This window comes from Trichosurus vulpecula, chromosome 3, assembly GCF_011100635.1.
Source record: "Trichosurus vulpecula isolate mTriVul1 chromosome 3, mTriVul1.pri, whole genome shotgun sequence".
Taxonomy (NCBI): Eukaryota; Metazoa; Chordata; class Mammalia; order Diprotodontia; family Phalangeridae; genus Trichosurus; species Trichosurus vulpecula.
The window spans coordinates 389,162,686-389,187,189 of NC_050575.1; the positions used below are offsets into that span (position 1 = coordinate 389,162,686).

Sequence of the window (24,504 nt, forward strand, 5' to 3'; positions counted from 1 at the left end):
GCCCCTGCCCTCAAGGAGCTTTCACTCTCACAGAGAAGAGAACAGTTAAATCTAGGAGTGTATCTGGGATCATTTGTGAAGGAAGAAGAGAGTACCAATAATGAGGAAGGTCAGGAAAGGCTTCCTGTAAGAAGCAGCACATGGAGCTGAGCCTTGAAAAAAGCTAGAGATTCTAAGGAGTAAGAATGAGGAGCTGGTGCATTTTGGGGAAAGGGGGCAGAGGAACAGAGAAAGGAAATAGATGGAATGTCGAACTCAGAGAACAACAATCAGGCCAGCTTGGTCAGAATGTAGAATTTGAGAAGAGTATGGCTGGAATTAGATTATGAAGGCTTCAAATGCCAAGCTGATGGATTTAGGTTTTATCATGGAGCCAAATACACAGCCACTGATGGTTCTAGAGCAGATGAGTGATGTGGTCAGATCTGAGCTTTAGATAGATGACATAGTGGAAAGATTGACCAATGAGGGTCAAGTTCTTTGAGCATACCCTGAGATGCTCTCCTTAATATCAATGAGAGAGAAAGAGTATGTATGTGTATGTGTGTGTGTATGACAGAGAGACAGAGACAGAGAGGGACAGAGAGACAGACAGAGAGAGAAAGACAGAGACAGAGAGACAGAGACAGAGAGAGACAAAGAGAGACAGAGAGAGAGAGAGAGAGAGAGAGAGAGAGAGAGAGAGAGAAGAGAAGAGAAAGAGGAAGAGGAAGAGAAGAGAGGAGAAAGAGAAGAGAGAGAGGAAAGAGACACAGAGAGAGAGAGAGAGAGAGAGAGAGAGAGAGAGAGAGAGAGAGAGTACTCAAAGGAGGGAGGTGAGGATATTAAGGGAATTGAGAGGATTAGGATGGCAAGTGGTTAATTATGGGAATTGAGTGAACCACACTGACTCATCTTTTGACTCAGTTCTGGAGCTAGCTCTGTTCCATTTCTATTCAATTATGAGTCTAGTCCAATTTCTGTACTGTGAGAAAACTTCATTCAATTGTGGAAACTGAAAGAAAACCTTATTGCCTTGTTTGAAACTATCTCTGTAGGGCTGAGAAGCTGGACCCCCTCTATCTGCTGTTTAGAGACCCTTAACTAAGGACCTGGGTTACGCTGGCCAGAAACCCAGTCAGATCTTAAGACAGATGCAGGGAGTTTTCTCACAATGGTGCATCTCAAGCAATCCATATGTCTTATCTGAAAACTGGCTCCATATTGCTCAATCAGTTATTGTTTCCACGTTCCTTTGACTGCTTACAGACACTTGATGGAGGGAATGGGACATTTCCTTTTCTGATTTCAGGGAATTACCCCTATTTGCTCTCCCTCTTCCAACTTGGAAAGTCTTTAATCGTTCATCCAATTAGAAATCAGATTACGTAATATATATTGTTTCCTTTTAATTAATTGGCCTTATTTGATTAATTTGATTTAATATATAAAAGTCTGTCTCCCCCTATATTCAAGGTCTAGCCCTAAACTGAAGAAGGGGCGTGGTCCCGATTTGTTGGGCAATTGACATGCATTACTTAATAAATCAATGTGCTCAGAAGATGCTAGAAAGGAAAGAGCCCTTCCATCACATATTTCTGGAAGCACCAAGCCTTTACATGGGGTGGTACCAGGCAGAGCATATGATGCATGCTTAAAGGTCTGGGCCATCATTGGCCAGTCCTCCATCACAATAAGTTTGGCAATGGTGTGGCAGATGGGTTGGAGAGAGGAGAGAATCCAGGTAGGAAAGACCAATTAAGAGACTATTGAAGCATTCCAGCTGAGAGGGGCTGAAGCTCTAATCTAGGGGAGTCTGTCTTCCAACACAGGTTAGTCTAGACCGCATCTCTGATCCAGTAACCCTCTGAGATTCTATCCCATCAACCTCAAGACATGCTTGACAGCTCCAGACAAAACAATACCAAAAGTGTTTCAGCAATCGGCTAAGTCTTTCATCTTCAGTGGCAAAGCTCTCTCAGGCAGCATTCAGTAATCCAGCAGACCTGTTTTCATTTTTCTAGGGTCCCTTATGCACAAAGGCACAGGGGAGGGGGAGATCACACAGAATGGTCCCCTGGATGCTGCATGATTGTAGCAGGGAGATGCCTGCTCTTCCAAGCTTACCAAAAATATGCAGTAGATGAATCTGGTTTTGAAGGCTCTGGCCATTGACAGGCTCCTTCAGCATTCTCTTAGCAAAGTGACTTTCAGGCTACTCGCTCCCTCTGAACCCCTCCATGCCAGTGTTGCATCTGGATTACCCACAAAGAGGGCTATCCTCCACTCTGGTCTCTGCTTCATCCAATCCACCCGAATACTCTTCAGCATTCAAATCAAAACCCAATCAGGTCACTTCCTTGCTCAGGACCCTTTAATGTCTGCTCCTTAGCAACTACAGAATAAAGTCCAAAGCCTCTGCCTGCCATTTGGGGATCTGTACAAGACAGTTCTGCCTATTTTTCTGGCCTTATCTCTCTTTACTCTACTTTATGTACCCTTTGTTCCAGCCAAATTGTGTTATTGGCCATTTCCCAAACACCCTCTGAGCTTCTTCCCCTTCTTGTCTTTGTTCCTATTCCACTTCTTTCTGAAACGCCCTCATCCACCTCATTCCTGCCTGTTGAAATCCTACCACCCTTCAAGGCCCAGATCTAATGCACTTCCTCCGTGAAGTCTCCCCAGATCCCTCCAGACAAATATAATTTCTCCCTCTCTGTAGCATTTTGTTCCAGTCTCTCTTGTGGTCCTATAACCCTTATCACACATCCTTTGTTTGTGTCCATGTCCAGCTATAGTTCTCCAACTAAACTGTGAACTCTTTTGGAGGAGATCGTCATGTCTTAACAGGAATAGCCAGCATTCATACAGCATTTTTGCAAAGCAGTTTAGAAAAAGGATCTCACTTGGTCCTCACAACCTTGGCAGGAGGGCACTATTATTATCCCCACTTTATAGATTAGGAAACTGAGGCAGATAGAAGTTAAATGACTGAGTGACGCAGCTCACATTTGAATTCAGGTCTTCCACTGTCCCACTTGGCTCTCTTTTCTTTGTATCCTAACATAGCACCCAGCACAGGGTTTGACATGTAGAAGATGCAGTGTTTGCTGAATGAATGACACATCCTGGATGGTAATATATCATGCTCCATACATCCTTTCCTCCTCTCTCTTCCTCCTTAAGAACATATCCGGTTTCCCTAAATCCTTGCTCATAACACTGACATAAATGGGTTAATGGATTCATTTTTCTCATCTATAGAATGAAGGGACTGAATCAGATGATCTCCGACAACCCTTTCAAGCTCTATGATTCTCAGTGATTAAACAGCTCATGATGTTACCCTTGTGTTTCCCTCCTAGGTAGCCCTTCAAAGACCTTCTACTTCAGGTTAGATTTGGTGACTTCTGGGATCTTTTCCAACTAAGAGGTTTCCAGGTACAGGTGGAAGCTGTTTTGAGTGGGTGGGAGTGCCAATCAGAGGCAGTAGATATTAACTCTTCCCAGGCCCCTTCGGCTACATCCAACAGAATTCCTTCCCCCTCCCCACATCCTCTCCTCCCTTCCACCACCCCCAAACATTCCTGCTCAGTGATGCTTGAAAATCTCTGACAAAGAGCAAAGCCTTTCATCCTACAGTGAGAAACAAGGCTTAACTTCAGCGCCCGCCCCCCAAAGGAAACATTGGCAGCTCTTCCTTTTTACACAGCCTGGGCTAAATGGTGGTGATAAGAGGGTCTGAGGGGGCTTGGAAAAGGACAAGGACCCTGGTAGTGGTGATGGGGGAGTGATCCCCTGAGTGAAGAGGAAGGACAGAAAGGACACTGATGTCACAGTGTTCTATAGCCAAACCCTGTTCTTATTCCCTCCAGTAGGCTTCCCTAGAAGTCCTCCCAAGCAGTGGGCACAAGCATAGGAAATGAGGGTCCTCACTTTGGCCTGGGACAAGAATCCTTTTGTCTTTGATTCCAGCTCCCTGAACTTGGGGCTAAGATGGGTGGGCAGCCTCTCTCTGAGTGCTGGGACTGACCTTCTCTCCCAGCCCCATACTAAGTTAATACTTAGCAGGTACCTTTTCAGATGAGGCTTCTTACCCACAACACCCCATTTCTTTTCTCCATATCTTTGCCCTGCCTGCCTGCCTCCCATGCCTGGAATGTATTCCCTCCTCACCTTGTCTCCTTTAAAACTAAGTAATTGAAGGAAATGCTCAATTTCACTTAGAGGTTATAATATAGACAATAACATAATATATATATAATGCATATAATTATATACATTTTAAATATGACATGATGTGATATTATATGGACAATTTTTTTTACCCCTTCCAAGTTCACACACACCCTGAAATCCATCCAGTGACTCTAGGTTAAGAACCTAGGAAGCTTTTCCTACTGATGGCCTCTCCCTTCCCCCAAAAAGTTACCTTGTATTTATTTTGTACATAATTCTTCTTTTCAATATATTTTTATTTCATAAAAATATTTCCCAATTACATGTAAAAGGTTTTAACATTCACTTATTAAAATTTTGAGTTCCAAATTCTCTCCCTCCCTCTTGTCTCTCCCTGCCTCCTTGAGAAAGCAGGCAATTTGATATCAATTATGCAAGTGAAGTCATGCAAAATATATTTCCATATCATCCATTTGCATACAATTCTTTATGCATATGTTGGCTCCTTGGTAGAATAAGTTCCTTGAGGGTAGGAAGCATTTTGCTTTTGTATCTCCAACACCTGTCGTGGTGCTGGCCACTTAGCACTTAATAAATGCTTGTTGATTGATCACCCAAAGGCATTTAGCAAACAGTGCTTTGCTCAAGACTAGAGAGATCCGTTAGTTCATCTGTGTAGGAATTTCTTCCCTAAGACATCTTGGCAGCTGGCCATTGTTAATTACTAAAGCCACATCATCCATCCTCTGGAAGCCAAACTGGAGATGAGTTTCTCCCAACTTATTTAGGCTGGTCCTCAGACAATAAATACACCCAGCCTAGATCTAACCCCATACTCCCAGCCTTTTCAGCCTGTTCTTTGCTAGCAATGCCCTACAAAAATCTAGGATCATCTTCACCCCACCCCCGCACTATGAGGCATTAGATTTGATCACCACAAAATAATCATAATCTTTTTTTTTCTTTTTTATTTTTTGCTTTTTGGCAGGGCAGTTGGGGTTAAGTGACTTGCCCAAGGTCACACAGCCAGTACATGTTTAAGTGTCTGAGGCCGGATTTGAACTCAGGTCCTCCTGACTCCAGGGCCGGTGCTCTACTGACTGCGCCACCTAGCTGCCCATAATCATAATCTTAATAGCTAACTTAGGTACAGTGGTGTTAAGTCTACCAAGTACTTACACAATGCTCTCACTTAATCCTCACAGTGGTTATATGAAGTGGAGAGTGAAAGAATCAAGTCCACTTTCCAGATGAGGAAAGAGAGCCTAAGGATAGTTAAACTTACCCACAGTCACACATCTGTGAGGTGACAGAGTCTGAACCATCAGACTTCCCAACCAGCGATTTTCCCACTACAGCTTCTCTTCTTCCAGTCCCACCTTCCAATGTGATTTACCAAAGTTCTCTTAGGGGTAGAGATATACATATTCCTTTACCTGAAGGCTAGGGATCAAACCTATGATTTCACTAGTATTGTGAATTCCTAGAGGGAGAAAATCCTCTTACCAATGCAGATCTATACCTTCTCCAAAACTTAGAATCTCCTTAGAGAGTTGTCTGGCCTTGTCCAGGGTCACACAGTCACTAGATGGCACAGGCAGCTCTTGAAGCCAGGTCTGACTCCCAGACCAGATCCTCATCGCCATGATGACAGCTAACATTTCTATCACACTCATTACACACCAGGCACTGTGTTAAGTGCTTTACAATTATTATCTCATTTGATTTCTCACTATGCCTGGCTGCCTTCTTCCTTTGCCTAAAATTTCTTTTATGAACAATAATATCTTGAGAAATCCCTGAAAGTCAATGGAAGAAATTAAGAGGGATTCATCATCAGTGCTTTTGAATATTTATTGAAGACCGTATACTATAGACGACAATACAGAATCCGGTCCCTGGCCCAGGGAGCTGGAATTTTTAGGGGCTGGGATGCAGGACACCACCTCCCCCCCACACACAATTACAGCACAAATACATGCAAGTTCATTTGGGAGGGTTAGCTGTAGGTTTTATCTTCTGCTTCCTTTTTTTTTTCTTCCACCTTGTGTTCCAGACTATAAACATACTGAAGGGAGCTCCAAGCAGGCTGGGACAATCCCAGAGGAGGTCTTTGTCCTTCCCAATGAGCACCTTCCTCTCCCCTGGATTTTCCCTAGAAGGCTGGCTGCCCATTCTCAGCTGTTTTTATCAATATATTTCACAATAATATTTCCAGTCCCTTTACCTTTACATAACACTTTTACTTCCTTCATATATATCATTAATCCTCATGATGGTTCTGAGCAGAAATGCTGCTATTTCTTTACTAAACATCTCTGAAGCCCCAGAGAGATGAAGAAATTTTTCCAAGGTGACATAGCTTTTAAGGGGCAATCTGGACTAGAATTCAAGGCTCCTTAATCCAAGTCCTGGGTTCTTTTCTGTCCAGCTCCTTCCCTTTCTCTGGTCTTGAGGGGACAAGGCTCATATTCTTCCTTTAATCATTCCCTCTCCTGTCACTTTCCCAGGATTCATTGCTCAGTTCAGGGAGAGGAAGAAGTAGGAAAATGAAGAAACAGAATATCATAATCAGAATTTCACACCATCACAAGATATAGAGCTGGAAGAAAGCTTTGGGTCACTCAGGCAATCAATAAGCATTTATTTAGTGCCTACTGTGTGCCAAGCACTGTCCTAAGTAAGCACTGGGAATACAAAGGTGAAAGAAAGTCTCTCAAGGAGCTCAAAGTCTGAGCTAATCTGCTCAGTTTACAGATGAGTAAACCGAGTCCCGGTCAAAAGAAAAAGTCAAAGAAAATAAGACCCTACAGAGCAGGAATCGGGTCTTTTTATGGAACAAACAAAACTTTGTATCTCTAGCACAGAGCCTTTTACGTATTAGGTGCATAATACATGCTTGTTTGAATTGAAGGTGACACAGGCACTAAATCTTGAATCCAGGTTCAGACTGAACTGGAAGAGGCCTCAGAGTCCATCCCACCTCATTTTGTAGATGAGGAAACTGAGACCTATATTCAAGGGGTGAGAGTCTTGTCCAAGGTCACAGGGTTAGTAAAAATTAGCATTTATTCAGTGCTTGTGATAAGAGAATTTCTGGCTTAATTTTCTTACTTCCATTTACTTAAGATGAGGACATCACGTGGCCAGTCTGCAAAATCAAGCTTGAGACATCAACTGCCTGTCCATTGTTAGTTGTTAACTGACTAGTTTCCTGTTTTACCTGATATAGATATTTCCCATCTGCCAACTAGTCTCTGATGTGTAAATCATTATCTAACCTTATTTGAAATTCCGTTGTAGCCATCCTGCTTACAGAACCAAAACCTCTCTGTTTGTTGTTGTTCAGTTGCGTCTGACTCTCCGTGACCCCATTTGGGGTTTTCGTGGCAAAGATACTGGAGTGGTTTGCCCTTTCTTTATCCAGCTCATTTTACAGATGAGGAAACCGAGGAAAACAAGGTAAAGTGATTTGCCCAGGGTCCCACACCGATCAAGAGTATGAGGTCAGATTTGAACTCAGAAAATGAGTCTTCCTGACCTCAGCCCTAGCACTGGTGTTTTTTCCCTTATCTCTGATGTTGGTCAGATGATTGGCAACAGTACCTAATTAACTATTCTGCAATACCTTCTGTCACACTTTCAAGATCTGCAAACCTCTTTACAACATTATCTCATTTTATTATCACAATTCTGGGAGGTAGATGCTATTATCTTCTCCATTTTACAAATGAGGAAACTGAGGCTGACAGATGTTAACTGACTCGCCCAGTTTCTGAGGCTGGATGTGACTCCAGGACCAGCATTCTATCCACTTTGCCACCTCGCTGTCTCTGATGCTAGTGCTCATTCCCACTCTCCTGTGCCACACCCTTCTGTGGTGTGGGAAGAAGCTAGCTGCACAGTCTGCAACCAGACACAGCCTCTAATATCTGAGTGTCCATCTCTGTCAGTTTCTCCTTCCCACTGAGCGGATGGAGAAGCAACAGACAACAGGGGAAGAAGCCAAGGCTGAGGTGTGAGGTCTGCTCACGGGGCACAGCTAGAGGAAATGGTCAGTATGGATTGGAATGAGCACTATTTGAAGTTCTAATTATGCAAAATGTGGTAATTGGCTGCAGCCTAATGGAAACGTGCAGTGTTAATTCAAATAAGAAGTACTATACTTCAGGGAAATTCATTATTTGCATTAATTAAAACTAATTAAACATCAATCTTCATGGAAAAGTTGAAGTACAAAACCATCAATCATTTGACAAAGTGTTTGTGAGCAAAGGCAAGCTTTCAGGCAGAGCTGGGCATTCCCAGAGGATAACTGGGCACTTTATCTACGGCCATAGGTAGGGGCAGGGCAGCTAGATGGCACAATGGATAGAGTACTGAGTCTGAGGTCAGGAACGTGAGTCTTCCTGAGTTCAAATCTGTCCTAGCTGTGTGACCCTGGGCAAGTCACTTCAACCTGTTTGCCTCAGTTTCCACATCTGTAAAATGAGCTGGAGAAGGAAATGGCAGACTGCTCCAGTATCTTTGCCAAGAAAATCCCCAAAATGGGGTCACAAAGAATCTGAAGCAACTGAATGACAACAATGGGTAGGGGCAGAAGCAGTTAGCTGTATCTTTTTTCCAGGTAGCTATAGTTTGAGTCCCAAGAGTCTTTGGCCAGGGGCCAGGCCTCCGAGGAAACAGTTTCTTTAGAATAATAGGATCTTAGAGTTGGAGAAAGTTCACTCTCAGGAGAATTTGAATTCTTTGAGGGGTAAAACTAGTTTGCTTTTGTCTTTGAGGGTCTCATAAGTATTAAGCACGTAATATTTATTTTATTGCATTTATTTTTTTATTAGATTCAACTGGATAAAAATTTGGGGGTGGGATAAACTAATCATCTGAGGCTGATTCAAGGAGTCTAGATTTTTTTTTCTTACCTTCCCAGCTCAAAGCTTGTTGGACTGCTGCAACAAAATGGGAACCAGCTTTTCCAGCTCTGGCCCCTTGGCCTGCCATGGGGCTACTGGGCACCAGTCAGTACTGGGAGGATGCATCTCAGGAAATGATCTTACCCCTCTTTGGAGCTTAGGCTTTGTGGTCCTACAGGCAAACATCCCTTCCTCATGTCCCCTCAGCAGCCTGTTCCCACAGACCTCACAAGGGGGTCTTTCAGATGGAAAGCTATGAGCACAAAGGGAGAAAGAAGATTCCTAGCCCCAAAGATTAGGTTTAGGGGATAAGGGAATGCAAGGTCTTGAAGCCTAACCCTCACCTATGCTGGGATGTCTTTCCAGCCCCTTTTGACTAGCTTTCTACCCTACCCCTGATTCCCACATTACCCCTTCTCCAAGGAGTTCTGTGATCTACTTCAAACAGAGCCCTGCTTCAGAGGTCCAGCTTTCCAGGCCCAGGACTCACAGATAATCCAGAATATTTGCACAGGAAGGGCTCTTAAAGATCATTTTTTCCTAATCCCTTCATTTTACAGATGGAGAAATGGAGATTTAGAAGGGGTTAGTGACTAGCCCAAGGTAACACAACAAGTTAGTGATGGAGTGAGGACTAAAACTAGCCCTCCTGAATCTGAGTCAGGTGGTCATTCCACCATACCACATTCTTCCATCTATACCAAGAAATCTGAAGTGGAAGGGACACAGAGACTTTTGCCGCACTGGCAGGAATGCAATGCAAAACTTGAAAGTTCTACCCTTTCCCTTCTAATGTCACTAAATGCCTCATTGAGGCTTTTCTAAATTGCAGAGAAATTTATATAGTGCTAGCAGAGAGGGGCATGCTGAGATTTGAAATGCATTGACCTAATCTAACCAAAATGGCAGTGAGGCCTGGGAGAACTTTCCAAGGGGGAAAATGAAGAAGAAAAAAATTTGAGATTTTTTTTAAAAAGTCATTATAACTGTCTGACCAATGTTTGCACATCAGCCAGGTGTGGTGAGGCATTTCTAAAGAAAGTGTTGAGGATGTGTTTGGCCCTTGAGACAGCTTGGCCTGCCTGGTCTCACACAAGATCAATCATTTTTCCCCTGCCATCTTTTGAAGAAGAATCATTATGACATCAGATGACAGCATGGTGGAGAAGGGAATAGCCCCTTCAGCAGCAGATGGTCACCCCAGAGAAATATTCTCTTGCCCCTACTCTGATGTGGGGTCTGGGGAAGCCTGTTCTCTGTTGGAGAGAGGGACTTACAAAAATTCCGTTGTTTGATTTTCTCTTGTTATTTACTTGGATGTCTCATCCCAATTAAATGCTTTGCTATTTGATATGTAGTATCCACCTAGTATGTTGGCGGAAGAATGCCCTGGCAGAATTCTTGAGCCTTATTATAGTTGCATAACTTTGATTACCTTGGTCACCCTACACTGAACTTGACATATAGAGGGATTTCAGAATCATGTAAGATGTGTGCTACAGAAATATCAAATACTGGTCTCAAAACTGAACCGTCTCCTCATTAGACTGCTAGCTTCTTTGGGGTAGGACCTATACTGAATACCTTTCCTAAAAGCCTCCACAACTCAGTATACAATAGGCTGTGTTAAAGACATTAACTGTTATGCTCCTTTTAAAATATCCCTTACATAAAGACCTATATCGGTCTGAAAACAGCCTCACTGTTTTCCTAAATCTAGCTGACAGAAAATCTAAGCACTGCCTTTAACTAGTGCTATTTTTTAGTGTCATTTTAGATTTTTCTCCATTCAAAGAGACTTCATTTTGAAGATTAGGTATATCAGGTCTAAGAGCAAGCAAAGGCCTATCTTTGTGTGCCATAATATAGTCAATTTCCATTTATCCAACTATTTTCCAGATAGGCAAAGCCCATCCTTTTCTTGGGTCCTTAATCTTGGGAAGAAGGTTCATTGGGTCAACATCACATTGGGGTTCTAGAGTCTTTACGTAGCTGGAAAAGTGGAAAATGACAAAGATTCGGTCTACTTAGGCTGACTACGTTCACTCCCAGTTCCTTCTCCACATGGAATATCTTATATCCCCATATTCTTGACCCTACTGCTCCTATTTCCAGAGCAGTAAAGCTGCCCACCAGGCTCTCCAGTCTGCTAGTAGGAAAGCACTTCTCTGTTTTCATTAAGATGATATCTCTTCATCATCTTGTCACACACCTCTTTTGTTGACTTGAAGGGTTTTTGGAGACTAAAGGAATATAGAACAGTAGGAGAACTCAATCATGCAAGGTTATAAGAGAAAGAAGAGAAAGCAGGAGAAGGAAGTAACAGGAAGGTGCTAGACCACACTGAAATAGGGTTTTTCTTGACTGGCTGGTTGACCAGCCTGCTGGGGACCCTCAGCCCCCTGCTCCTGCTCCAAGTGAGGCTGAGTTTGCCTTTGTTTCTTGCCCAGGGCCCTGGGCTTGGCTTGGAAGGATTCCTGTACCATACTGTAGCTAGTGGTGGTCAAGTAGACCATTCGTCGTTGGGGCTCTTCCTCTGAGCATCTGCATAACCTCTTAAAGGCCATCCGAAACTTCTGGGACATGAGGTTGTAAACGATTGGGTTGATGGCACTGTTGGCATAGACACAGGTTCGACAGAATAGGAGAAACCAAGGGTCAAGGTAGGGGCGATCCATAAAGGAATTCACTAGGACCAAGGTCCGATAGGGCATCCATAGGACAGCAAAGAGGACCACCACCACAACCAGCATCTTGGTGACCTATGAGGGGAACAGTGTAGACAATGACTCATCTGCTGGCAATGCCAAGGTCAACTATACCCAAATGGCATTACAATGAAATGGCCAGACACTTTACTTCCAATTTAGTATTATCAAAAAATAAATTATTAACCATTAATATAATTATGATTTCTTGTTAACAATAAAACCTGGCATTTATATAGCACTTAATGGTTACAGAGGACTTCCCTAGAACCTTAGACTCCATGACCTGGGACTTTTGGCTCTGATTTGTAAACTTTCAGCCTTATTCTGCTTGTATGCAGGCCTCCAGGTCACTCCTTGGCAATGTCCAGAACATGCCACCTCTGCTTTGGACATTATTCCCATCTCATCCCCACCCCCACCCCCATGGAGACCTGGGATTCTGTCCCTTGGACACTACAATCAGTATTCCAGGCTATTGTCCTTTTCCAGCCCCATCCCTATCCTTATTCTCTCATACTATAATGTAAGCTCCTTGAGGGCTAGCACTGTCTTGCTTTGCTTGTATTTTTGTATCGCCAGCATTTAACACAAATGACTGGTGTTTGGTGTTTAATAAATGCTTTCTCTAATCTGTCTACATATAGACAGACATACAATATCTCACTGAATTGAAATCCTATGGTATTGTGTTGAGAGACTTTCAGCTCGATTTTATTTCCACCATTTACTTAACACTTAGGATGAGCATTTACTTAAGAAGGAACTTGGGACAAGGAAGGGCTACCTGGAAAGGCCTCCTACAGAAGAAAGAACTTGAGGTGAGTTTGAAATATCTGCAAGAGCCTGAGCTCTGGTGATTTAGATGATGTTTGATGATGTCTGAAGCCCTATAAGAAGGGAGGACAGAGCCATTTGTGCAGGGCTCTGGAGATGGTGTTGATGAGGAGGCTCTGGGCAGCTGTAGCTAAGGAGCCCTCCAGCTTGTAAACCCGGATGCTGAAACTTTGTTGAACTCTGGTAACTATGTGTTGGGATTGAATCAGACAAAGTCTGTTGATGTTTGAAATTTATTTGCATTTTGTTTTGAAGTTCAGGGTGCTAGCTTTTTCCCCTGAGCTAACTGAATGATATTTGAATGCTGAATTAAAAGTAAGCTTGTCAACCCCTTCACCTTGCTTTCCTTAATTAAGCAGATCAAAAGAACCTGTGCTGTTGGCAGCTTTCTGGGTGCTGGCTGTGGGTGAATCTTATACCCCCACAGAAGCTGCTAGCCAGATTGTTGAAACATAAGACCACAAGCTTTGTGTTTACTGGCTAGTTTCCTGTTTTATCTCATGCAGACCTTCTCTTTCTGAAGTGTTCTTTAATCTATAATCATTACCTTACCCTTCTGCCTTCTGTAAAATTCTATTGTGTCAGTCCTGCCTATGTAACCAAAACCTGTATCATGTAGCTTAAAATTGCCACTCAGGGCTCACTGATTTTTGTATACAGTGAGGCTATGCTCGCAGAATAATAAACCAGGTTTCACAATATCTCTGCCTCATTGATGATATAATTGAAAGCTATGCCTATCAACAGATCTTTATACAACTTTTGTCTCAATATGTGTAATTTTTATCATCTCCATTTTAAAAACAAGGATGTTGAGGCTCAGAAGGGTGACACATTCTGCCTACTGTCATCTAGCTAATAAAGCTGGCACTCACACCAAGGTCATCATAGAGCTTTCTTCTATGAGCACTGCCTCCATTCTCCCAAATCTACACCTCCCTTCCACCGCACCAACACCAACTCTGGAGATTTGAAGGCAGAGCCTGGACATAGGGCAGGGAAGCTGACAGGGGACTCGGTAGTCAATCAACAGTCAACAAACACTTATTAAGCACTTACTGAGTGCCAGACACCACTAAATGTAGTGCTGCAAAGATAGGAAAAAAGACAATCTCTGCTCACAAGGAGTTCATGTTTGAATGGGGGAGATAACATGCAAACAACTGTATAAGGTAAATACAGTGTAAATGGAGGGTAATCTCATAAGGATAGCAGTAGGGACGTGGAAAGGGTGCCAGAAAAGACCTCTTGCAGAAGGTGGAATTTGAGCTGAGTCTTGAAATAAGCCAAAGAAGCCTGAAGGTGGGTATGAGAAGGGGAGAGCATTCCACGTATGGAGAGGGGTAGCCAAAGAAAAGGCAGAGAGTTCTAAGTGGAATGACTTGTGTTAGAAAAACATCGAGAAGGTTATTGTTGCTGAGTGCATTAGAGTGTGTTGGGGTTGTAAAAAGTGTCAGATCGGAAAGAAGATTGGAAAGGTAGGAGAGGGCTAGGTCATGGAGGGTTTTAGAAGCTAAACAGAGGGTTTTATATTTGATCCTGAAGGTAACAGGGAATCACCGGGTTTTATTGAATAGGGTCAAACTTGGACTTTAGGAAAATCCTTTTTGACAGCTGAATGAAGGATGGATTGGAGTGGGGAGAGACTTGAGGCAGGCAGACCCTCCAACAGGCTATCTCAATAGTGAAATGAAGTGGTGAGAGTCTACCCAGGGTAGTAGAGATGTCAGAGGAGAAAGTACCATGTATGAAAGATTTCATAAAGGTATAGACCACAAGACTTGGCAGTAGATTGGATGTAGGAACAGGCTAGTCAGGAGGCATTGTTACACTCACTTCAGGGAATCCCTGAAAACCATGGGGGAGGGGTCATGAAGAACAAGAAAAGGAAGTGGAAATATGGCTACTTGGAGATCTACCAGGTGAAACTCTGAGAAAATTAACTCACAAGGGGAAACCTAGGTTGTTAGCTTTAGGAAAATAAGCCCTGCCCCTTACTTCCAGAAACTCAAAGAAATCAGCCTGGGGAGCTAAAGACAATGGGAATATTTTCTTCCTCTTCTTCCTTTTGTTCTTTGGTCTAAATGGGAATCATCATTTTAGGACAGCCCAAGAGCCAAAAGGGAGGGAATGGGGAGGAAGGATTAGAAAAAAGGAGGAATTAAGGTAAGAAGGAGGATGAAAGGACCAGGAAAACATTGAAGACAAACCTGCCTGGTCTTCCTAATTTTTCCAAGAGCTGGTCCTTTCTTGATACCACCTAGCTTTACCCATACCATACACCCTTGGCCTCCCTCCCCTTCATTCCTGGACTGAGGTGAGTCAAGATAGAAAGAAAAACAATATTAGTGGAGGGGAGGGAGTATTAGGGGGAGGGAAAAGCTATGAATCTCTACCTCCTAGTGGCAGGAATTTGGCTAGTATGCTTTGCATTCTCTCCAGATAATTTCCTGCCAGCTGCTCTGAGGCAATCTGATAGTTGTCTTCTCTTTCTCCCCTGGCCAGGAGTTCTATTGGTGCAAAGGAGGTCTAGCATGGTAGGGAGGAAGAAGGAAAGTGGGCCAAGTTATCTCTCTCACCATTGCATATCTCAAGAGGACCCAAGGCACCTAAGAGCAAACTGAAGACTTTTCTGTCTAGCCCCATTTGGAGTAGGGCCAGAGAGCCTGCCTGGCCCACCTCGGAAGTTATGTGCATAGAATAGAATAGAAACAGCTCTGAGGTTGTCAGTTAGTCACTCCCGACAGATGCAGGGCCATCCCTAATAATGTGCCTTATCACAGGATAACAGATGTAAAGCTGGTAGGAATCTAGAGATCATCTGCTCCAAGAGTTCTTAATCTTTTTTTGTGTACAGGAGACTCTTGGTGGCCTAGTGAAACTTATCTCAGAATAATATTTTTAAGTGCATAAAATATACAAAATACTGGATTTCAGTAAGAGGTTAGTGAAAATAAAGATGCCATTTTTTCCATTCAAGTTTATGGACCCCTTGAAATTTATCCATGGCTCCTTTCTGAATCCATGAACTCTAGGTTAAGAACCCCTGATGTAGCTAGAGGGAGTTAGATATTGGGATGGGAGAGTAGCAGGATAAATAGAGTATAGGACTTGGAAGACTTGAATTTGAATTTTGCCTCATACACTAACTAGCTCTGCGAGCCTATGCAAGTCTCTTAACCTCTCTGTGCTTCAGTTTCCTCATCTGTAAAATGGGTGTTATTGTGAGGCTCAATTGATTTAATACACATAAAGTGCTTTGCAAACCTTAGAGCCAAATGTAATGGGAATTTTTATTTCCTTTTATTAAGCTTTATTATTTGGGTTCAGGGCCATTCCTCCTACAATTTTGGTTAACTAAAAGCCTGTCCTCTATTAATATTAACCGTACCTGACCAAAACCTGACTCATAGAATAATAATATTAAGGGAAGGCTAGGGCATGGGATGTGAAATTTTACTTATGGCCTTAAACATTCCTTAGGTAAGGAGTCAGAGGAAGAATCTCAACTGTCCTTGACTCCCTGGTAATGTGTAAATATCCTTCCTTAATCAGCCTATTTGTGATCCCTTTAAATGTAGTTTAATCTGTAACCTGACTTAGTTTACCTATAGAGTCCCTTTAGGTTTGTTTCTGTATGAGAGTATGACTCTGTTTAACAAAGTTTCATGACATTGAAGGAAGCATGGCATTTTGAGTCTATCTTTTCTAATTTTTATGACCTAAGAGAAATGCACAAGATTGCAATACAAAAAAGAATGAAACTCTGTCACTCCGACATAATTTTATGTATGAGAGGCCTTGTTAGAATCCTAATTGGGATTCAGATTTCTTTTTTTGTCTGAGATCTGAACCTATGCTTATACATAATAAAACTTAGGTTTTTCTCACCTCTATAATTTCTTCATTGTGGTAGATTTATATCGGCATCAGTTCCCTACCATATGAATTCAAAGAGGAGATATTTCTCCTGTACTGCCTTTATAATTATTAGTACAATTGGGTCATTTTACAGATAAAGAAACAGATTTTTGCTGGCTGTCTCCCATGCCTGGAATTATCCCCTCCCTCTTCTCTTGCCTCCTGGCTTCCCTGGCTTCCTTCAAGTCCATTTAAAATCTCACCTTCTATAGGAAGGCTTTCCCTAACCCCCTTAATTCTAGTGCCTTCCCTCCATTGATTATTTCCAATTTATCCTGTCTATAGCTTATTCGTACATCGTTGTTTGCATTTTGCATCTCCCATTAGACTGTGAGATCCTTGAGATTAGCAGGGACTAGGTTTTGCCTCTCTTTGTATCTCTGGCATTTAGCACGGTGCTTGACATGGTAGACACTTAATAAATGTTTATTGACTGACTGATTGTGGTAAAGCAACTTGCCCAGGATCACATGGACAGTCAATGGTAACCGTGGGTCCTTTACCTCCCAATCTAGTGATCTCTCTATAAAAATGTGCTGCCTTTCTTCCCTCAGAATGGCTAATGAGACAAATAGAGCAAATCCAGAGTGGAGGCTGCTAGGATGGGAAAGGGGGAGTATTTAAAATCTTATTTTTAATTGCGTTAAGAGATCATCTTAATCACTTAGGCTGGTCCGTTATATGCCTAAATCCCTTTCTAGTCACTGGGCTTGTAGCTATTAATAACACCCCCTCGTATTACAGATAGGGAAAACTCAAGTCTTCACTGAGAGGCAACGTGAGTATGGTGGGAGTAGAATACAATTACAGATGAATGAAAAAACGTTTCTTAAGTACTTACTAGTTATTAAAAAATCTAAGAATGCTGGAAAACCTCTTAAGGACTCTTGGATGGGGCAAAATTGGGTAGGTGGGGAAGTGGAGAAGAGAACCCAAATACTGACCTTTCTTAACATACAAAACATACATGAAAGCATCTAATTAGGCATCCCCTGCTACCCTAAGCTCTGGGTCCAGCAAATGCCTATAGACTCATTTACAGCTTTTTTGGAGGAAAGCAGTCTAGGTCTGAGTCTAGAAGAACCTGGCAAACGCTGCCCCCCACCCATGCCCCAATGGACCAGTTGTCTGGGAACTAAACTGGTTGCTGTATTCTTTGTCTCTCTTTGTCTCTGTCTCTCTCTCTCTCTCTCTCTCTCTCTCTCTCTCTCTCTCTCTCTCTCTCACACACACACACACACACACACACACACACACACACACATACTCCAGTATCCTCTTTGTCATAAAGAATTTAGATATCACTACCACCACCTTGAGATAACAAGTCACATAACTAGCTGGAGCTTGTAGAATTTAGCAGAGTGATAGGGGAATTCCTGACTCAGCTTTATTACTTCTAGTTACTTAACTGAGCACGTTAAATAACTAGGTAGAATGTCTTTGTTAATGCTTAGTCTGCAGATTCCAGGTTTATCCCCGGTGTTTACTGACTAATTTATAATTTTGCCTTAGGCATCATCCCCTTCTGTTCTCTGTTCTTTGATGTGTAAACCTTTACCTTCTACTTCTGCCCTCTATAAAATTCCATTGTATCTGTCCTGCAGATGTAACTAAAACCTAAATAAAGTCACTGACAATGACTGTTGCATCCCACTGCCTTTTGTGTACCATGAGTCTATATTCAGCACATGATAGACTGGTTATTAAAATGATTCTGCATGTTGATGAGTATAATCAACATCAGTACGTATCAATGAATCTTTGGACAATTTTTATGCCATCATCCTGATGAGGGGCTAGCGGGGTGGGGGTGCCCAGTGGATCTCCCCTGGGCTTCTTTAGGAGAGAGCAAACCCTGTATTTCCTTGTATTGAAAGTGCAACAAAGATATGAACATCAAATTGGGGCAATTTGATACTGTGGCAATTACTAGCTGGAAAATCACATATTCTTTTCTCCTCCTCTGTTCGGCTTTGTTCTGTTAGCATTCTATCCCTCAGAATCCTGTAAGTTATTGTAGATGTGGGACTCAAGCTTGTATTCTGTCTCCTGAATTTCTTTTTCTCTGCCTCCCCACCTGCCTCCCTCTCTGCCCTTTCTCCTAAAAGCCCTTTCCTCTTTCTCTGCCCACCCTGTTGGCTGTTACTGTCTGTCCATATCTATCCATCACTGTCTCTTTTTCTCTGTGGGTATGTACATTTCTCTGTTGCTATCTCCTCCTTTTCTTCATATCTCTCTGTCTTTGTCATTAGAATGTGAGCTCCTTGAGGGCAAGGAACTTTGTTTTTGGCCTTTTTTTTGGTCTTCTTACCACTTAGCACAGAACTTCGCACAAGATTTTGACTTGTTGTTCAGTTGTGTCCAACTCTTTGTGACCTCATTTGGGGTTTTCTTGGCAGAGATACTGGAAGGGTTTGCCATTTCCTTCTCCAGCTCATTTTACAGATGGAGAAACTGAGGCAAACAGGGTTAAGTGACTTGCCCAGGACCAGTCACACAGCTGGTAACTGTCTGAGGTTGGATTTGAACTCAGGTCTTCCTGACTCCACACCCAGTGCTCTACCCACTGCACCATCTAGTTCACACATAGTAAGCTCTTAATAAATTCTTGTCTGACTGTCTCTTGGTGAACAACTATTTCTGCCTTTCTCTTGCTGCATGCTGCCTCTCTGCTCACTTCTTCTCTCTTGCTCTGTGTACCTCTCTCCTTCTCCTCCTTCACCTCACTTCTACCTCAGACCTTTCTATCTCTCTGTCCCTGTGCCCTCCACTCCAAACAAGAAAGGAGACCCATCTTACCTGCTTCCTGGAAGACAGGGCCCCTCTGCTTCGAGAGCAACCACCAGCCTTGCCCTGCTCTGCCTTGGTGCCTTGTCCCCTCTCTGAGGTGCTCCCTTCTGGGTAGCCCTCTGTGCCTGCACAGCTGGGGATGTGGGAGAGAGAGCTCAGGAAAAGTATCCTCCCAATTAGCCCATAGAGGACAGTGGCCACCACCAAGGGAGTGACAAAGAAAATGGCAAAGTCCAGCAGGTAGATGGGCAAGTAGAGATTCCTGGAAACCTTGTAACCACATTCCAGACTTTGGCTCTTGGTGATGTTGATGTCAACAAGGAAGAACCAAAGCATGCAGTAGGCCGACGTGACCACCCAGACCCCAGTGATGATACGCTTGGCCCGGGATACTGTGCACACTGTCTGGGCCCTTATGGGATGGCAAATAGCTATGTACCTGGGGAACAGAAAGAACAGAGCATAGGCCAACTAGATGGTGAGCATATCAAGATGGGAGACATATCTTCAGGGGCATGCTTTTAAAAATTTAGCAACCAGTTCTTCAAACAAATATATGCATAACTCACTTTTAAGTTTAATTTGCATTATTAACATTTTCTCTATCGCTTTCTTAAGTTTAGATGATCAACAAAACAATAGATCTAGCCCTAATCTATAACCAGTGCTCATGCTGCAAATCAAACCCTAAGACTCTCAGGAGCCTGCTGAACTGGTCCAAGCTTACCCCTGCTGATCCTAGACATTTCTCAGTCCCTTCCGGTTCCTAGCGTGGTGTAGGAGATTCAACAGGTATTCATTCGATATTTGTTATTGTTGATGAGGCCAATAATAAAGAAGATCCTAAGTCACATGATGGGGAGGGGACACAGGTACCCAATCCATAGAACTATATCTACAGCCTGGCTCCATCACTGCCCCCAGGAAAGCCCTTAACTTCTTCAGTGGCTCATCCATGAAAGAGGAATAACACTTCAAATCTGGAAAATTACACATTGGAAAACTAGAAGGTGCCATGAGACCATCTAGTTAGAAACAGAGTGGTACAGGGGAAGAAACATTGAACTTGGAGATAGGAGGTCTGGGTTCAAATCCTGCTTGGACACTTTCTAGCTGTGTGTCCCTGGGTAAGTCTCTTGATCTCACAGAACCTTTGGTTTCCTCATCTGCAAAAAAATAATGATGTTGATCTGACCTATCTCACAGGGTAGAGATTACAAAAATGCTTTGTAAACCATAGGAGCTTTATAAATGTCATCTACTGTTATTTGTCAATTCCCTCATTTTATAGAGCAGAGGTTTGTAACCTAAGCTGTTTTATAAAAAAAAAAAGTTCCAGCTAGGTGGCACAGTGAGTAGAGCACTGGCCCTGGAGTCAGGAGGACCTGAGTTCAAATCTGACCTCAGACACTTGACACACTTACTAGCTGTGTGACCTTGGGTAAGTCACTTAACCCCAATTGCCCTGCCTTCCCCACTACAAAAAAAAAGTATCCTGATAGCTATTTGCATATAACTGATTTCTTTTATAATCCTATGGATTTTAATTTATTAATTTAAAACATTATTCTGAAAAAAGGGTGCCTAGACTTCATCAGACTCTCCAAGGGGTCCATAACATGCATAAAAGTGGAGAACCTCTACAAGAAAGGCCCAGGGTAGTGGAGAGGAAGGCAAATGCTCAAGAGCAAATACCAAGTTAGGGACTGAGTCAAGGGAACTATGTCTCCACTGGTTCAGTGATTCAGCTATGGTCACATGGCTAATGATCGTCAGATTTGGGAAGCTTCTTTTATCTCATTTCATCTTCTCGACCCTGAGAGGTGGGTGCTATTGTTAGCCTCACTTAACAGATGGGATCTCCTCCATTAGAATGTGAAGTGGCAGGGACCTCATTTTTGCCTTTCTCTGGATCTCTAGTTCTTGGGTCTCCTGTCTCCCAATCCAGGAATCTCTCTATTCTAAAGTGTTACCTGCCTTGCCATGGGTCATAACTCCCTCCCAGACTTTGCTAGAGTTTCCCAAAGTGACTGGCTTCTGGTAAGACTGAACTTTATGAGTCATATAGAAGCCTTGTGATAGAAGCAAGGCAATGTAAGTAAAAAGAAATATTCCTACCTCTCCACGGTGAATGCCATGATGGAACAAGAAGAGACGTTGATTCCAAGATACTGAAAATAGGTGATACAAAGGCAGCCGGCATGCCCGTAGATCCACTGTCCAGCCAGGCTGTCAGAGATATTGGGCAGTCCAGCTGCCAGGAGTACCATGAGGTCAGCCAAGGCCAGGCTGACCAGATAGCAGTTGGTGGGCGTCCGCATGTCCCGGGTGGTCAGCACAACTAGCACGACCATCATGTTGCCGATGATGCCCACCACACAGATCAGCAGCACCAAAAAGACAGAGACAGTCTTGTACTCAATCAAGCCCAGGACAGTGTCACTGCTTGCCAGGGACATGTTGGTAGGGCTGTCAACTTTGCTGCGGTTCTCCATGATGATGAAGAGAAAGAGGAAAAGTGGATATGTGTGTGTGTAAGAGAGATAGAGACAGAGACAAAGTAGACAGAGACAGAGAGGAAGAGAGAAACAGAAACAGAGAGAGAAACCAAGAGGAAGAGAGAAACAGAGAGAGACAGAGAGAAACAGAGATTGAAGCTAGGATTGATGGCTGACTTTCATTTCCTAGAGAGCTTGAAGGGCTTTGGACCACATAAAACACCGAGATGCCAAGGAGAAAACCAACATCTTTAGCTTCTGCAAAAACACAAAGACAAAGTTATTCATGTTTATGCTTCATTAGATAGAGGATAGGATCATAGCACTTGGGGCTGGAAGGGACCTTAACTTTCAACTAGTCAAACCATTTGAGTTTATGATTGTGGAAACTGAAGTCCAGAGATGTTAAGTGACTTGCCCACAGTTATCTAGGTAGTAGAGAATAAAGCCAAAGTTTGTACTCGGAATTTCTCATTCCTTATTCATATTTCTACAGCACTTTAAAGCTCGCAGAATGCTCTCCTGACAACAGCCCCATGAGGTAAGTAGTATATTTCATGCCCCTTTTCCAGATGAGCAAACTGTGGCACTGAGTACTTCTTTGCCTCAGAACTTTGGTGTTAGATAGAGCCTCCTAAACCATCTACTCCAACCCCTGGCCTAATGAAATCCCCTTTGGTTGAATGCCTTCATGTGATAGGGGCTTTACCATCTCATGGCAGTTCATTCTATTTCTCAACAGCTGACTTGCCCACGGACACAGAGCTCATAAATGGCAGAGCTGGAGAGTGAACCCAGGTCTCCTGACTTCACATCCCACACCTTTCGTACTACACCCCACTGCCCAAATATTCCCCTTTGCTTGGGTCCTCCTCCAGTTCCTCATTGTGGTGTGAAGGTGATCTTCAAAGATTATGTTAGCAGAGCCCAAGCTCTGGTAGATTCTACCAAGACAGAAAAGCTTTAAGCAGAAGGCTACCTCTTCTCCCTCACCCAGTGACTCTGGACTCCTGGCTGTTCCTTGGTGCAAGACAATCCATGTCAGGATTCCAGGAACTTTTTCTGGCTGTTCCCCATGCCTGGAATGCTCTCCCTCCCTCCCTCATCTCTATCTTCCAGGCTTCTCTGGCTTCCTTTAAGTCTCAGCTAAAATCCCACCTTCTACAGGAAGTCCTTCCTGACCCCCCTTAATGCTAGCACCTTTTGTCTGTTGATTATCTCTAATTGATCATGTCTATATCATGTTTGTACATGGTCAGTTTCATATTGTCTCCCCTCTGAGACTGTGAGCTTCTTGAGAGCTGGGTCCATCTTTTGCCTTTCTTTGTATCCCCACTTAGCACAGTGCCTGGTGCATAGTAGGCGCTTAGTAAATAAAAGCTTTCCACCTTGACTAATCAGCCAAGTTAAGGACAGAAAGGCTGTTAAGACCTCATAGGGTTGGCTACTTGGTGACATTTTTGGAAGTATAGCTAACATTTATATTACGCCTACTACGTGCCAGGCACTGTACTAAATGCTTCAGAAGTATTATGTCATTTGATCTTCAAGATAGGTGCTATTGGTGTCCCTATTTTACAGTTGAGGAAACTGAGGTAAACAGAGATTAAGTGACTTGCCCAGAGTCACACACTGAGTGTCTGAGGTGAAATTTGAACTCAGGTCCTGACTTCAGGGTGAGTGTTCTATCCACTGCAACCGTAGGAGGTGGTGGGATTATTCACATCCTCCATTAGAAAGTGACCTCCTCAAGGGCAGGGACTGTGTTTTTGCCTTTCTTTGTATCCCCTTTTCTAAGCCTGGAGCATAGAAAGCACTTGAGAAAGGCTTCTTGACTGAATGACCAACTGATTGACTGGGGGTGCAAAGGCGAAATGAAACCTATTCTGCCCACAAGGAGCTTACATTCTACCAAGGACGATATCAGGCACATATAAAGGCATAAACAAAATATAAAGTATCTTTTCATGAAATGTGTGCTCCTCTTGGAAATAGTTTGACTCCAAGATTATAATCATAGATTTTAGAGTTGAAATGGAGCTCAACAAATCACCTTGTCCTGATGTCTGTTTTGAGATTGGCAGCAAGTCATCCTCACTTTGCAGACAAGGCAGCCGAGGCCTAGAGAGTCCATTTAACTTCATCGGGATGGATTCTGGAATCCAAGATTTATAACTTACATGGAAACTTGTTACTTTGAGTGACTCCAGGTCCCGCCCAAACTTCCCACTAAGTGTCTCAAAGCTGTTTACACATCATATCCCCTATTAGAATGTAAGCCTCTTGAGGGCAAGGATTCTATTTTTGCCCTTTGTATCCCTAGTGTTTTGCACTGTGTTCCTGCCATTGGGTAAGTGCTTAAGACATAAATGCACTTACTTACAAATGAGACTGTGCTAGAGTTAAAGAAGTAAGATAAGAACCTAGAAGGATAGATGCCTTGGGTATTCAGGGAATTACATCTGAGGTGGTGCTTGAAGAAAAAGAGAGACTTCGACAAACAAAGAAGGTATAGGCAATTCTAGCTAAGGCAAGCAAAGTTAACATTAAAAAGTATGGAGGGTATGAGAAAGGGAAGGACAGAAGGAGGAGAGGTGGTTCGGCTTAACTGGAATGGAATGCACAAAGAGAAACAAGAAGAGATTGGATTGGAAAGGTTGGAAAGTAGAGTCACAA

At 43.0% G+C, this 24,504-nt stretch overlaps 1 protein-coding gene across 1 annotated transcript; it reads right to left on the reverse strand.

The window, feature by feature from the left end:
- Positions 1-11,404: 11,404 nt before the first annotated feature.
- On the reverse strand, positions 11,405-24,301 carry LOC118840848 (thyrotropin-releasing hormone receptor-like). Its single transcript, XM_036748213.1, has 5 exons — positions 24,268-24,301; positions 21,945-22,086; positions 21,449-21,892; positions 19,340-19,769; positions 11,405-11,833 (listed from the first exon to the last, which is right to left on the reverse strand). Exons 3-5 carry the CDS (start codon positions 21,823-21,825, stop codon positions 11,405-11,407), a joined length of 1,236 nt encoding a protein of 411 aa, XP_036604108.1. The 5' UTR covers positions 21,826-21,892; positions 21,945-22,086; positions 24,268-24,301.
- Positions 24,302-24,504: the final 203 nt, after the last annotated feature.

Excerpts from the sequence above, each read along its gene's own strand:
- LOC118840848 (XM_036748213.1), bottom strand. The coding sequence starts at position 21,825 with ATGGAGAACCGCAGCAAAGTTGACAGCCCTACCAACATGTCCCTGGCA. Across the intron at positions 19,770-21,448 it reads ATGGCATTCACCGTGGAGAG|GTACATAGCTATTTGCCATC; the intron begins GTAGGAATATTT and ends TCTGTTCCCCAG. Across the intron at positions 11,834-19,339 it reads CCCTGTCTTCCAGGAAGCAG|GTCACCAAGATGCTGGTTGT; the intron begins GTAAGATGGGTC and ends TTCCCCTCATAG.